The sequence below is a fragment of the Pelophylax lessonae genome, assembly GCF_965119305.1.
Source record: "Pelophylax lessonae genome assembly, chromosome: 8".
NCBI lineage: Eukaryota > Metazoa > Chordata > Amphibia > Anura > Ranidae > Pelophylax > Pelophylax lessonae.
The window spans coordinates 210,564,955-210,580,010 of NC_138775.1; the positions used below are offsets into that span (position 1 = coordinate 210,564,955).

General features: G+C 40.4%; 1 protein-coding gene across 1 annotated transcript in view; it reads left to right on the top strand.

Annotated features, from left to right (window-relative positions):
* The window catches only part of LOC309562224 (uncharacterized protein), a 121,428-nt gene that overhangs the window by 103,121 nt on the left and 3,251 nt on the right, over positions 1 to 15,056 (top strand). The window contains exons 16-18 of the mRNA XM_082266349.1: positions 13,609 to 13,808; positions 14,099 to 14,454; positions 14,861 to 14,933. Coding sequence (XP_082122475.1) covers positions 13,609 to 13,808; positions 14,099 to 14,454; positions 14,861 to 14,933 — 629 coding nt within the window. The remainder of the gene's footprint in view (positions 1 to 13,608; positions 13,809 to 14,098; positions 14,455 to 14,860; positions 14,934 to 15,056) is intronic.

A 15,056-nucleotide genomic window follows, 5' to 3' on the forward strand; every position in this document is an offset into this window, starting at 1 on the left:
AATATACAAAAAAATGGGCTAACTTTACTGTTTAGTATTTTTTTAAATGCAGTGAAATGTAATTTTTCTCAAAAAAATTGTGTTTTAAAGACCGCTGCGCAAATACCGCGTGACAAAAAATATTGCAATGACCGCCATTTTATTCTCCAGAGTCTTTGCTAAAAAAATATATATAATGTTTGGGGGTTCTAAGTAGTTTTCTAGGAAAAAATACTGGTTTTAACTTGTAAACACGAAATAGGCCTGGTGGGGAAGTGGTTAAAGATGGACAAAGGTTTTATTGACATCTGTAGACATCTGCAGACCTTACATTCTGATCCAAAAGTAGATAAACTCAGACACCATTTTTGTAAATCAGCTCAAGTCTTAGGAAACCAGTTGTGAAAAAGGAACTACCTACCCAACACCATTTTGTTTTTTAATCTTTATTTCAGGCACAGCCCTTAAAGAAAGAATCAGACATTGGTGGACATCTGAGTGAACCAAATAAGAACTAAAACATTACATCCACAATTGTGGATACAGAGCAGAATGTACTAATTAATATTCAACATTATAAACACATTGAGGTTGATTTACTAAAGGAAATTAGGCTGTGCACTTTGCAAGCGCAGTTACACTCTGAAGTGTTTAACTGAGAGCCAGGAAATTGAAGATAATGTCTGGGAGTCTTATTTAATTTGTACCTATACTTTGTGTACTGGCAATGTACCCATGTTGCTACCTGAGAAATCTGGAGTGCTTTAAAATATTACAATATGTCAGGGAGCCCTATTCTGTTTAGAGAGGTTGAAGTGTGCTTGAGTGGGTTTGTCGTTCCATAGGAATGTCAATATAAAAAAAATAAATAAATTGGTGAAGATTGCCTGTGGAACATAAATGGGGAGTGTGTGAATTAACCTCCTTAGCGGTAATCCCGAGCGTGACTCGGGGTTGGTTTTTCATATCAGGAGCGGTAACCCCGAGTCACGCTCGGGGTGGATTGCAGAGAGCGCAGCGGTGTTCTCTTACCTTATCCTGGCGATCCAGCGATGATCTCTCATTGCTGTGACCGCCAGCCGAGAGTCCCGCCGCTCCTCCGTCGGTCTCCGTCGCTCTGATCACTTCCTAGTTCCGTTCCCTGCATGGGAGCGGAACTAGGGAGGGAAATTAAAAAAAAAAAAAAACGTTGCACAAAACACATTTTATATTATATATATATATATATATATATATATATATATATATATATATATATATATATATATATATATATATATGCATGCATATATATATATATATATATATATGCGCATATATATATATATACATACACCGGTATATATATATATGCATATATATATATATATATATGTATGCATATATATATATATATATATGTATATATATATATATATATGCACACACACATATATCTATATATAATATATAATGCATGAATTATAATCTAATCAATAATATAATTTTATTATATATATTATATATTAAATAATAAAATAATATTATTGATTCGATTATAATTCACGTGTTTGTGTTTCAAATTTATCACATCTGGGATGTCTACTAGACTCTTGTTTTGGTCAGGTTTAAGTCAGTAATTACTAAGAATTGTAGGCCTATAATACATAACGCCAAATTTCCATGAAAAGAATTGTACCGCTTTTGGTATGTAATTCCTGACATAATCATACCGCCAGGGAGGTTAAATATATAATTTGGATCATCCAACAAGAGGCAGAAGAATTTTAAGGGGAATCTGGTTCCCAGATCTTTAGGACAGACTAGGACCAGTGAAATGGATTATTCTTCCTCGGTCGTGCCATCCTGTCCAACAGTATGTTGATGTTAAGTGCTTCAGAAGTAATTTTAATGTTGGATAAGTCCCCAATGTTTAAAAAGGACTAAGAGAGTCAGGATAGTAGTTTCAGGGTTGGAAAGAAAGAGGAGAAGATTGTTAGCATATACCCCTATGTTATGTTCCATGTGAGGTGACGACATGCCTGGAGTTGAGGAGTTTACCCCGGTCATACATAGAATATGTTTTAGAGTTAAAATGAATATCAGCTGGGATAGGGAACATCCCTGGCGTGAATTGTTGTTAAGAAGAAAGTAGCCTGAACAGGTCTCACTGACATAAATTGCTTCCTGGGGGGGTGGAGTACAGGGCCATCCAAGCCATCATGTGGGTCCCTAGGCTGATGTACATCAAAGCGGATTTTAGAAATTGCCAGCCCACTCAGTCAAAGGTCTTCTTGTAAATAACAACATCAATGGTAACGCTTCTGACTGAGCAGAGTGGATAAGGTCAATGACCCTTGCGATGTTGTACCTCACCACTCACTGTGGGACAATGCCAACTTGTACTCGCCTTGTACAATCTGAGGGACACTGGGCACGTATGTTAGCCAGAATTCTAGAAAAAAAGTTTGAGGTCAACAATAGAGATGGGTCGTGAACATCCCCCAGTTCGGTTTGCAGAACTCTTGAACATCGCAAAAGTTTTGACCCGAACCTCATTAAAGTCTATGGGACCCAAATTTGAAAAATCCAAAGCCCCTATTTTGAAGGCTTATATGCAAGTTGTTGGCTAAAAAAAGGGTATAGGGGCCCAAAGCCCAGGTACTGCCCTAGGGGACATTTATCAATGCTAATTGTTTTTCTAAAAAAGGGTTTTGTTTTTACAGGAGCAGATCTTTTACAGGAGCAGCAAAACTGACATTTGTAATGAAAAAAAAAATGACATTTAAATTACCAGCAATACAAAAATGTTTAAAAAACGACATGGGGGTCCCCCCAAATTCATACTAGGGCCTTTGGGTCTGGTATGGATTTTAAGGGGAACCCCACGTCAAAATGTTTAAAAAAAACGGCGTAAGGTCCCCACAAATCTCAATACCAGACCTTATCCGAGCATGCAGCCCGGCAGGTCAGGATAGGAGGGGATGCGCAAGCGTCCCCCCTCCTGAACCATACCAGGTCACATTCCCTCAACATTCAGGGGGTACTCTGCCCCCTGCCCCAAAGCACCTTATCCCTATAGTTTTTTTTTTTAGGTCCGGCATTGACGGCGGGTGTCGTTTTTAACATAGATCTACATTGGGGGGAATTTAAAAAAAAAAATTAATAAAGGATTTGTTAAAAATTGCCTATTGTCTTTATTTTTATTTTTTACACTTTTTTTGGTGCATGGGTAGGGGTACAATGTACCTCATACTCATTTACATGGGGGGCCAGGATCCAGATTCCAATAAGCCCTCTGCCTGCAGACCCCCACAACTACCACCCAGGGTTGTTGGGAAGAGGCCCTTGTCCCCATTAACATGAGGAGCCCCCCCAAAGTACCCCCTCATGTTGAGGGCATGGGGTCTGGTATGGTTCAGGAGGGGGCGCTCGCTCGCCCCCCCCCTTTCTGTCCTGCCAGGCTGCATGCTCAGATAAGAGTCTGGTATGGATTTTGGCATGCCCTTTTTTTAAACATTTTAGTCATGGGGTTCCCCTTAAAATCTGTACCAGACCCGAAGGGCCTGATATGGATTGCGGAGGGACCCCCACACTGTTTTTCTTCACTTTTTTTCTATTGCCGGCAATGTTTTCTTTTAGATTCAGCTGTCAGCGGGAAAGCCCGATGACAGCTGATGACTGACCTGTTAGGGATGCTGAGGCCACTCCTTAACAACCAGGTATTTACTGTACCCTGATTGGGCAAACAGGCAATGCTTGGGCTGAACTTTTGCTTGGCTTGAACCGTTCGCCTATCTCTAGTCAACAATAAGGAAGGCTATTGGTCAATAACCACCATATTGAGTGGTGCTTTTATCTGGTTTCATTATCACTGTGATATTTGTCCTGAAGTTGTGCCCTCACAAAAAGAATGGGAAGAGGGACTGCTGAAAGATTTTGTAATAACTAAGGGGTAGGTCAACAGGGCCTTGGACTTTGCCTGTCTTAGAAGAAGATATTGCCACCCAATACCATTTATATTTCTTCCTGTTCCAGAATAGCTTAGATAATTAAATATAAATTATTAATAAACATGAGCAAATATGCAAAAATCCCACCCGGGTGGCAGTTGGCCAGTCTGCTCCCATAATACTATTAACTATCAACTAAGCTCACATCCACTAAGTTACACAAAAGGAGTAGCAAACCTCGCAATTCCCCAAGTCCTGTCTCACATTGTAGTGGATCAATGGTGCTGTTAAGGAAGGCTTGCCCATTGTGCAGACAGTATTCCTAGGCGTATATGTGTGCACATGCGCAGGCCAGCAGCCAGCCGGCAGGTGTGCACAGATGTGTGCATGCCCACATGGGCGCCTGTCACCAATACAGGCTATTTAAGCAGGGCTGTAGCACTGGCTGATTGCTGATTGGTCCACAGCGTTCCATGTGCTTATTGCCTGATTCCTATACCTGACCTCTGATCCTGACTCAGCTTGCCACTTACAACACTAGTGTGCTAACTGCCCCGACATGGGCTGACAGCAATGCAGGCTGGTGGAAGCACCCATCTTTTATTTTACATTTGCTTTTTAATAAACGGCATTACACTATGTTGGCTTCCTGTCTCCTATACTCCCCATATTGAGACACATATCTAGAGATCCTGTATTGGAGTCTGCTGCTGGAGAAAACATTAGATCTTTTAACCCTTTGAAGCCCCAAAGTAAGCCCTAAGTATATGATCCCTGGTTATCCATTGAGGAAGGAGGAAAAAGAGTGGCTATACCTGTATATAAACGGCGCTACCTTTGTGCAATTAAAAGAAATAAAGTGCATACACTTGCAATTAAATGATAAAAAATAAAAAATAATAAAGGGGTGTGTCCCATAAAACCAAAAAGGGTTAAATAATATATATGCTATGTATCAAGTGGGTTCAAGTCGGAAAAGATCAAATATCCTGATCTGTGATGTGTAAAACCCAGAAAGTGCTGAAGTGCAATAAATAAATTTAATAACATAGACAGTGTTTTTATTGTGATATACAAGTAATGAAAATCAATCCAGTGTAGAAATAAAATCAAATATTAGTGACATTCCTGGCACTGTTACTGTTGGAAGTGCAACATGCCAGTAGAAAACATATAAGTGAAGTAGAAGTGATGAGTGAAACCAGGGAAAAAAGTCCCTTAAAAAATAGATAAAATGAAATAAATGACAGCTGCAATCACCCGTGTGACCACTAGGTGTCGCGCTGTATATACAACCTGCCTTGTACGGAAGTTAGGCAAGAATGGATCTCCAAGGGTCCCCCTCCACAATCAAAGCACCAGTTGGCGTGTTTCCATATGGAGAGAAAGAAGAGGGGAGCCTCATGAAGTATCAATCGTAAAAATGAAGAAAGAACGTAGCATCCACTCAATGTGAAAAGCTGTGATAGCTGCCTCAAATTAGTAGCACTCGCCGGGAAGCTTCCGCGTTCCACGGCGGTGGAATCTCAAAACCGGAAGTGACGCTGTGACGCAATGGACCCGCCCTACGCGTTTCGTCATCGACGTCTGCTGGAGAGGCCGCGGAAGCTTCCCGGCGAGTGCTACTGATTCGAGGCAGCTATCACAGCTTTTCACAGTGAGTGGATGCTACGTTCTTTCTTCATTTTTACGATTGATACTTCATGAGGCTCCCCTCTTCTTTCTTTACAGTTGCACTTTATAAGGGAATCTGCTCTTCATTTATTGTTTACACTATACACTACATATTTTATCAGCGCCCTATATTTCTTATCTATCCATTTTAATTGTTTACACTTTTAAAACCTTGAGGCAGCAGATAGAATAATCTTTAAGCACTCCACCTCACTCATAACTGAGCGCCTTCATTTATTTTTCACTTGTTCACAAGAATAATGGTACTTATTATTGATATTTGCACTCCTATTTGATTGTGACTGTTATCTTTTAAGTTATGTCAAGTTTTCCTTGTCGTCAAATACGCTATGACTGTTTTCATTTTTTTCTTCCGCTTTACGGGCATTTATGTCTGCACTTGAAACCTTTATAAAATTCTCAGTAACAGCTTATTGAAACAAAAATAGAACTCAATCCAAATATTTAAAATATACAATCTGGTCCTGTTATGTTAGAATCAAAAACCATTACAGTTATTTTAAGATACAACTTGCATAAGTACCTGTATGTGTCTTGATACCAGCCTCCTGTAATCAGCTGCACAACTGCATTCAAAATGGGAGAGGGAGGATCAGCACTCTGGGCCATTCAGGGTTCTAATGTATTACACAGTGCTGTCAGCTTAATAATAAACATGCTTAATGGGGGGAAGAGCACCATGATAACCTCATCAGTTTTCTGATGCTTCTTTATTGTTCATGAAACCAAAGTGGAACATATAGTTCTGCTCCGAAAAGGATTAATAGTGGGATAACTATCTCAGTTGTAGCTTTGGCTGGATGGGGCCAGATTAGCCTTTGCCTTGTAACAGAGGGTAACTGGGAACATTACTCACTTGCTGTGCTTGCAGAGGTTTTCAGTGGCTATCACTATATTATTAGGCATCCAATGCATCTTATTAATGCCTACATCCTACATTAAACGCACACAGAAATGCATCTAGACCCAGTGGGCAAGTCCTTTTTAAAACCTAAATCTTTATGCTAAAAAAATGTACTTTAGGTATTTCACTTTTTAAATGCATGTGAGGATTTTTATTCATCAAGTACCTTGTATGGCTAGTAGTAGTTATTCACATTCAACCTAATTTGTTCTGTAATTTTGTAGCCATATATGCTGTCTATTCAGTTCTAAAGAGTGTCAGGAAAATACCCCAAATGTATAGTCATATGGGTAACTTAGTAACATAAACCCAAACACCATGAAATGTGTCAAGGCAAATTTAGATTGACTAAAAACATAAGGAAAAGTGTGAAAGTTGCAAAACCACCATGTTTTAATTACATAATCTAAGCCTTGTGGTCTCATGAAGTCTGAAATAGGGTGTAATTATTCCAGGTACATTACTGAAGGGGTGGGACCACAGGCAGAGGGGTGGCTAGGTCTGCTTTGGTACCTTTGGCCCTGAAGGATCATTTCAGCCATCTTCTGAGAATCCAATTAGAGCAAGAACTGGCTTTGAACATTTTTTTGGACTGTGCTAGAATCTCCAACTAGATACATGCAAGCAGTTTATATAAATTCAGAACTATTTATTTGCATATTTGCAATGTGTCAGTGACCTAGAAATTATTAGAGCCTTTGGATATGCATTACAACCAGGTAACAAGTATTTTTGAAAGAAGAAGGTAGGCATTTGCAGCCTACATATTTACTCAAATTAGTTTCAGTCAGGGTTTTTTTTCTCAGAGAATAGGTGCAGGAACTCCCCCATTCTAAGCCACTTCGCCCCCTACCCACCTCCGAGCACTGACCCTTGGTTTCACCCCCCCTACCCAGCTCCGAGCACTGACCCTTGATTTCACCCCCCCACCCACCTCCGAGCACTGACCCTTGGTTTCACCCCCCTACCCAGTTTCGAGCACTGACCCTTGGTTTCACCCCCCTACCCACCTCCGAGCACTGACCCTTGGTTTCACCCCCCCTACCCAGCTCCGAGCACTGACCCTTGATTTCACCCCCCCACCCACCTCCGAGCACTGACCCTTGGTTTCACCCCCCTACCCAGTTTCGAGCACTGACCCTTGGTTTCACCCCCCTACCCACCTCCGAGCACTGACCCTTGGTTTCACCCCCCTACCCAGCTCCCAGTACAGACCCTTTTGGAGAATATAGGGCCAAGTATAATTTTGTAGTATGGAATTTGGTAATGATAACAAGAAAAGCAATAAAATAGATCCCCCACAGCCAGCAGCAATAGACCCCCCCCCCTCCAGCAACAACAGACCCCCAGCAGCGACAGCAGATCTCCCAGCTTGCAACAATGGACTCTCCAGCAGCCAGCAACAGCAGACCCCTCCTTAAACAGTAGATCCCTGCCAGTCACAATTAACCACCAGTTACAAAAGATCCTCCACCAGCAACAATAGATTGGCATGCAAAAATAGATCCCCTCCAGTAACAATAGATCCCCAGCAGCAAGCATCAGTAGACCCTCCAGCACACCCAAGAACCCCTTGCCATGTCATACATTCAATGCTAGAGGTGCCGGAACTGCGTTACCGCGCAAAAAAAAAAACCCTGGTTTCAGTAGTGTAGAATATTGACATTCTGGTAAGATATTTTCTTCTTTCTCTTCTTTCTAAATCACATTAAAGCATTTCTGCCAAGGAGTAATTGGTATATCTAGAGACCATATAAACTCACATTAATTCCAGCTGAAAGAAATCCAAGTTAAGATCAGAGGCATTTGTAATTCACCTTTAATAAACAATCCAGATAATTTAGTTAAATTGTAATTGGGCTGCACATGACCTCAAGGCAAAAATGTGCGCAAAGCTTCATCGTGACTAATCTAGGTCAGTGTACTCCGGATGAACCTTATGCAATCTACCAAAAAAGCCAATGTAAATTTGGGAAACCGGTAATGTGAATTAAAAGCAAGTGCTGTCTAACAGTGCATATTTTAAAGTGTCCTTCCCATTCTTTGGCACTATGAATTATTTTATTTTATATTTGATGTTATTGCACACATTCTTACCATGTACTATTATTATGTTTATGCCTCCTATTCTACTAAATATTTACATCTGTTCAAATAAACCATAGTACTGGGTAAACTTAGGTAGTTCTTCAGAATCTGTAGCTATGGCAGCGACAGATTCTTCAAGGAGTACTGCCAGTTCTCGGATTAGGAAACTGGTGTTACTTGAGACAGCTCTAATCCGGTGCACAGAAGTATGCCAGTTCTCAGAGTGGGGCATGTCTGTGCTTGGAAGCTCTCATGTATGTTGCAGCTTCCTGCATAGTGCTGTATTCCCAACCCCATTCAGCTGTTTTGTTGGAAATTCCCCACCCAAAGCTATGTAAACAAAGGGGCCAGAGCAATGCCCATATTTGGGAAATTACTTGTCACTGGGTGGACTAAGCCTGATGGGAAACTGATCAATATTTCCCCATCAGATCCACATTTCTTTTGATTGACAGTACACAGGAATAGGTGGATTTGAAAGCAGATATTTGACTGAATAGTGACTAGGAATTCACCCACTGCATTACACTGTAATTTAAAAGTAAAATGGACCTGATGGGGATCCAGTCCCTTGGTTCCCCATCAAGCTTCACCCACCCAACGTCAAAACTTCTTGAACATGTCTCTGTCAGTGAGATGAGCGCCGTGACTGGGGAGCGAGGGCACTTATGAAGGAGTCCCATATGGACACTCCAAATTGGAGTGCTGCGGGTGCTGACAGATTCATGTACTTTCCTTTCATGTACTGTACTTTACTTGACAGGTACAGAAATTGGCCCCAACATCTTTCATTACTGTGCCCCGATAGAACTCTAAAAGAAGTCTACAGCACCCTTTATGAGTTCCCCAGCTGTATGTTTTTGAAAATAGTGGAAATTAGACTTTGTCTGCATTCTATACTAGTTATATGTGTTATTAATAGGGTATCAGCAAAAGCCCATGTACAGAGTTTGGATTGCTATATCAGGGGAGACATGTGTATTTTTACTTGAACCTTGGTGTGCTTTGAGTATTTCTTCCAGATCTGTGCAGTAATCCAGCACGGCAGGAGTTTTCCTGTCATAAAGAGCGATCACAGCTGCTCACGCACTTGTGTAGGGTAGAGTTGGGCTACACAGCCCCCGGTTTGGTTCACATTAGAACTCCCGAACATGTAAAAAATTTGGACCCGAGCCGCAAACTCTATTATTGTCTATGCTACCCGGCCATCAAAAATCAAAGCTTAAATGCAAGTTATTGGCCATAAAAAGGGTATGGGGGCCGGGGTACTGCCCTGGGGGACATGTATCAATGCAAACATTTTTTTTCAAAAAAGCTTGTTTTTACAGGAGAAGTGGTTTTAATGATGCTTAAAGTGAAACATAAATATGAAAAAAAAAATGTAAATATAATGCAGTGGGGGGGGGGGGGGTGTCCCTTTAGTATGCCTGTATAATGGCACATCTGTACCATGTATAGATCCTGCTGCAGCAAATTCAACACATATAAAGAAAAAAATAAATTTACTTTGATTTTTATAAATAAACGGTGTGGGGGTCCCCCTCCCCCAATCCATACCCGGTCCTTTGGATTCAAACTTAAAAAAACAAAAACAATGTGAGGTCCTCCCCAAAACCGTTATCAGACCCTTATCCAAGCATGCAGGTCAGGAAAAACGAGTGAGCGCCCTCTCCATCCTGAACCACGCCAGGCCACATGCCCTAAACATGAGGGGTACTTTAGGGATCCTGGTCCTCTACCATATGAATGAGTATAGGGTATAGGGTATATTGTACCCCTACCCAGGAATATCAGGAGAACAATGTATTTAGAGAAAATGAACAAATTAAATACAATCTGTAGTGAAGTATATTGAAAAGAAAAGCCAGAGTCTTAGGGTTTGAGTTGTATTTTGCACAGAGAGAAGCACAAAACCCCCTCTGTGATGGGTGAACCAAGCAACATGACAAGCATAGAAAAGACTATAGAAAGAAAGGAGCATGGAGATAAGAGGGGGAAAAAAAAGAAGGAAAAAAAAGGGAAAAAAAGACAAAAAAGAAAAAGGGAGGGGAGCAAGTAAAGTAGGGGGTTGGGGGGGGGGGGGCAATGTTCATCCAGGTAGGATTTCCAAGGTCAGGGAGAACCTAAAGTTCAGACCTAAAAGGTCTGTTGTTTGGGACCTAAATTGTTGATAGAGTGTGGTCAGAGTCCTCCCTGGTTAGTAATATTTTAAAGTGTAGCTGAACCCCAGCAATTATTTCCTTTTGCATGGTCTCTTTTTGACTTTTAAATGTAACTTTTGAAAGTGCTTTGTTGTATTTGTTTGATAAGATATCTTTTGATTTTGCCAGTAACTTTATTAGCTGAGAGCTTCCTTTGCCCTTTCCCTGTGCTGATCATACCCCTCTGTTAGGAACAATAGGAGAGAAAGGAGTTTTAAAGCAGAAGTTTACTCTCTCAATCAACATTAACTAACGATTTTAATTCCTTATGCTGCAAGCTTTAATAAATAGATAGGAAAGTATATTATATTTAATCGTTGTAAACTTTTTTCACACTTCCTCAGTTTCCAGGCCTAGGCAAATAATGTCATACATCCCAGGAGTTTTCAGGAGGGGAAGACAGGTTTTCTCAGTTAAGCACACCCTCCTGCCTGCATGCCTGAGCTAAGGGAAGATTGATTCCATAATGTAAATGCTACATGAATCGTCTGCCCTTACTCAAGATGGTCAGAGCCAGAAACGCTAGGGGTATTTTTCAGAAAGTGATTCCTAAGCAAGATATAGCAAGGAGACATGACTAGTTGAGGGAGATGATATTGAATATTAAAAATTAACTAACTAGTGTTTTTGGTTTGTGGTGCTCAGATACAGTGTAGTTCTGCTTTAAGGACCTGTCTTATTTCTGTTGTCCTGATAGAGATGGAGAATTGTCATACTAGGACAGGAAGTGTGTTACTGGTAGAATCACTAAATGAAAATTTAAAAAACAAATATTGAAAACAAATGCAACCACCACATCCGAGAGAGTGTATGCTACAATATATAATTTTGGGGGATTTTATTTAGACAAACTTTAAACTTCTAGCCTCCCAAATATTGAAAAGTGAAGGGAACTCCTGAGGGATTGCATTTGACAGTATGGGGGGGGGGGGTATTTACTAAAAGTGTTGCACTCAGAATCTGGTGATGCTGTGCATGGTAACCAATCAACTTCTAAATTCAGCTTGATCAATTAAAGTGGTTGTAAACCCTTACATACTGTATACCCAGTGCAGCGACTGGCCTCAGGTGATACACAAATAAGAAACAAACATCATTGGTACCTGTCTATCTGCAGCCATCTCTTCTCCTCTGTTCAAAGTGCTGATTTAATAAAGCTTGTCTGAGAGTTCAGAAAAAAGGGGGCAGAGAGCTGAAATGACACTCTGCAGAGCTCAATGAGGAGAGCTGATAGCTGATTGGAGGGAGGAGACACACTCTTCTGGTGGAGGTCCCTCCCCTGTCACTGATTTTCTCTTGGTGTCAGGAAAACTTGTCAGAAGCAATTGATACTGATATCAGAGGAAGGAAACAGCAAACAAAAATGACACTCAGTGCTCTTAAATGAGACAAGTACACATAGAGGGATGCCATTAGGCTATGACAATAAAACTTAGAAGCTGATTGGTTACTATGCACAATTCCACCAGAATCTGTGTGTACCCGTTTTAGTAAATCTACCTCTAAGTCAAATGCTCAAACTTGTGGTGTTAGGGGAGCTTTACATTGGGAGAACTGCAATCGTGTCCATTGAACTCAGCAGCCTACATACTGTATATATATATATGAGAGAGAGAGAGAGAGAGATATAAATTATATATATTATCAGTTTCCTTGGGGTCATTGCAAATTAATCTAGGAAGAACAGTGCCAGACAATGGAAGATCCCTTCAAGATCTTATCTAGGCACTGAGCACTACAATGGAGTCAGACATCATTTCATTGATTCCAACTGAAACAGGTTGGTCGGAGGGGACTCGCTTTATGCTGCTAGTGAGGTTTGAACTGGTGAATGAAATTGAAATATCTTTTCTGCAAAGTTTATGTGAGTTACAGGCAGTTGTAAGTTAATGAGTATTTAAAGAGGAAGATAGATATGAATGTCATATATGGGAGTAAAGGGGATAAAAGGCACTGTCCAAGCTCCTAGTTTAAAGTGGTCACCCCTCCACTTGGAAGACTGAATTGGATAATTGGGTGGGGGGAAAAAGGTTCTTTTTGGTTTCTGTTATTGGTTTTAACAACAATAATTTCTAGTTTTATGAGTTTATTCTAGATTCATAAGACTCAAAATTCTGAAGCGATTGTAAAGGAAAAACTTAAAAAAATAAAATAAACGTCTCTATACTTACCTGCTTTGGTGGAATGGAATTGCACAGAGTGGCCACGAACCTTTTCTTCTCGGGTCCTCCACTGGCGCTCCGGGCCCCTCCTCTCTGTCCAGTGCCCCATGGGCAGCCGCTTCATGCCTCATGTGTGCTTCTCCTGTGCCCTGCTGCTGCGTCCAATGACACAGACAGCGGGACTCAGCCCCACCCCCACTCCCTTGTCACTCGCTTTGATTGACAGCACTGGGAGTCAATGGATCCAGCTGCCCCAGCAAAGCCAGTGAGACCCGAAAGTGAGGGTAGAGAAGATTTAGGGTAAAAATTGTTTAGGTTTTAGAAACACTTTAAACAAGTAGTTCTGTAAGTTTGGGGTAGATTGTATGGCTATATAAATATATAACCTTCATTCCGGGTTTTTATTTTGAATGGAACTAAAGCCAGGAATACAATTCACAGAGGAAGTCTTCCTTACTGCAAAGCAATTAAATTAGCTGCTCTAACCCAACAGCACTGAAAAATATTAAGCTCCCTATCTGCCTCCCACATTTGTAGGATTGAGAGGAAGCTCCAAAGGTATTGGTTGATCTCTGATCATTAAATTAAGAGTTTAAGCACCAAACACTACATCCTTTTCATTTAATTGCCAGTTTTCAATATTTCAGGTATACCTAAGTACCAGACAAGGCACCTGGGTTGTAAGTCGTATTTCTCAACATGGATATCCAGTAGATATGGCCCTAGGAAAACGTTTCTTTTTCTGGATTTCAAATCTTTTACCTGCTAACCTATTCACCAAGATGAATGAGAAACACATGAGCAGTTGGTTTGATCATGGAAATTATGGATTAGAGCCTGAAAACAGGTATAATTTACAAACGGAGTAACTCTGTCATTGACTGAACCTTTTTATTTCTTTTTCTGTGCTGATTAAGAGAACCATACATCTGCATATGCAATGGAATAACAAAATCATCATCAAACACCGTTCTTTAGATTTGATTTTTTTTTTTAGATGTTACAGTATCACTGACGTGCCTATCCTAGTATATCCTTCCATTAAAAACATTATATTGTGTAGGCGTAACAAAATCCATGTGTTATTTTTGTGAAATAATTAATTTTATAATAATAATAATCTCCCATATTCTACAGATCTTTTTTCAAGGAGCCCATAGTAAATGATTACTTACCTAGCCAAATCTTATGTGGAGCTATAAGAGTGAAGCCAAATATTAGAACATTCACTGAAACCTCTGTCATCTTTGAGGATGGGACTGTTGTGGAAGATTTGGATGAGGTTATATTTGCCACAGGATACAGCATCTCTTTTCCTTTTCTTGACGACTCAGTCATCAGAGTTGATAATAACAAAGTTGCTCTATACAAGAATGTCTTTCCATTAGGTCAAGAGAAGCCAACAATGGCATTCCTGGGACTTGTTCAGCCACTAGGCTCCCTCTTGGCAGTTTCAGAGATTCAAGCACGTTGGGCCACTCAAGTATTTAAAGGTTTGTGCTAAAATAAAGCTGACATTTTTGTTTTAAATTACAATGCAGATGTTAGTCACTTCCACAGAAGAAAATATAATGAAGCCGAAGTAGCATACTTGTTACTGCAGCTTATGTTACCTAAACACATTACAATCTGGATGTAAAGCTTTCATATTTGGAACTGTATACTCATTCACAAAAATTGTAACAAAATTCACTTTGTAAAGTGAACATGCTCACTTTGAGGAACCACCCAACTGTCCACTCTCTATAAGGTGTGGTGTACCTAAAAAGGACTATCATTGGACAGAGGGAAGTCTGCTTGACAGGGCTTATCTTAGAGGCCAGTGATGTTTCTGGTAAAAAAAAAAAAAGTAATCATCATACTGACCGTAACTAAAAGTACACATCTGTTTTGTCCCAGGCACTGCTCATTTACCTTCAGTATCAAAAATGGAGAACTACTACAAAAAAAGTGTGGAACAGAATTTAAAGCGGTGAGTTAAAACTACAGAGACGTTTTTCTTGTTTACTATAAAGTATGTAGCACTACTCCCTTGGGAGCTTCTGGTTACAATTTCCCCTGGGTTACCCATAGCAACAACACGACAGTTTAGCAT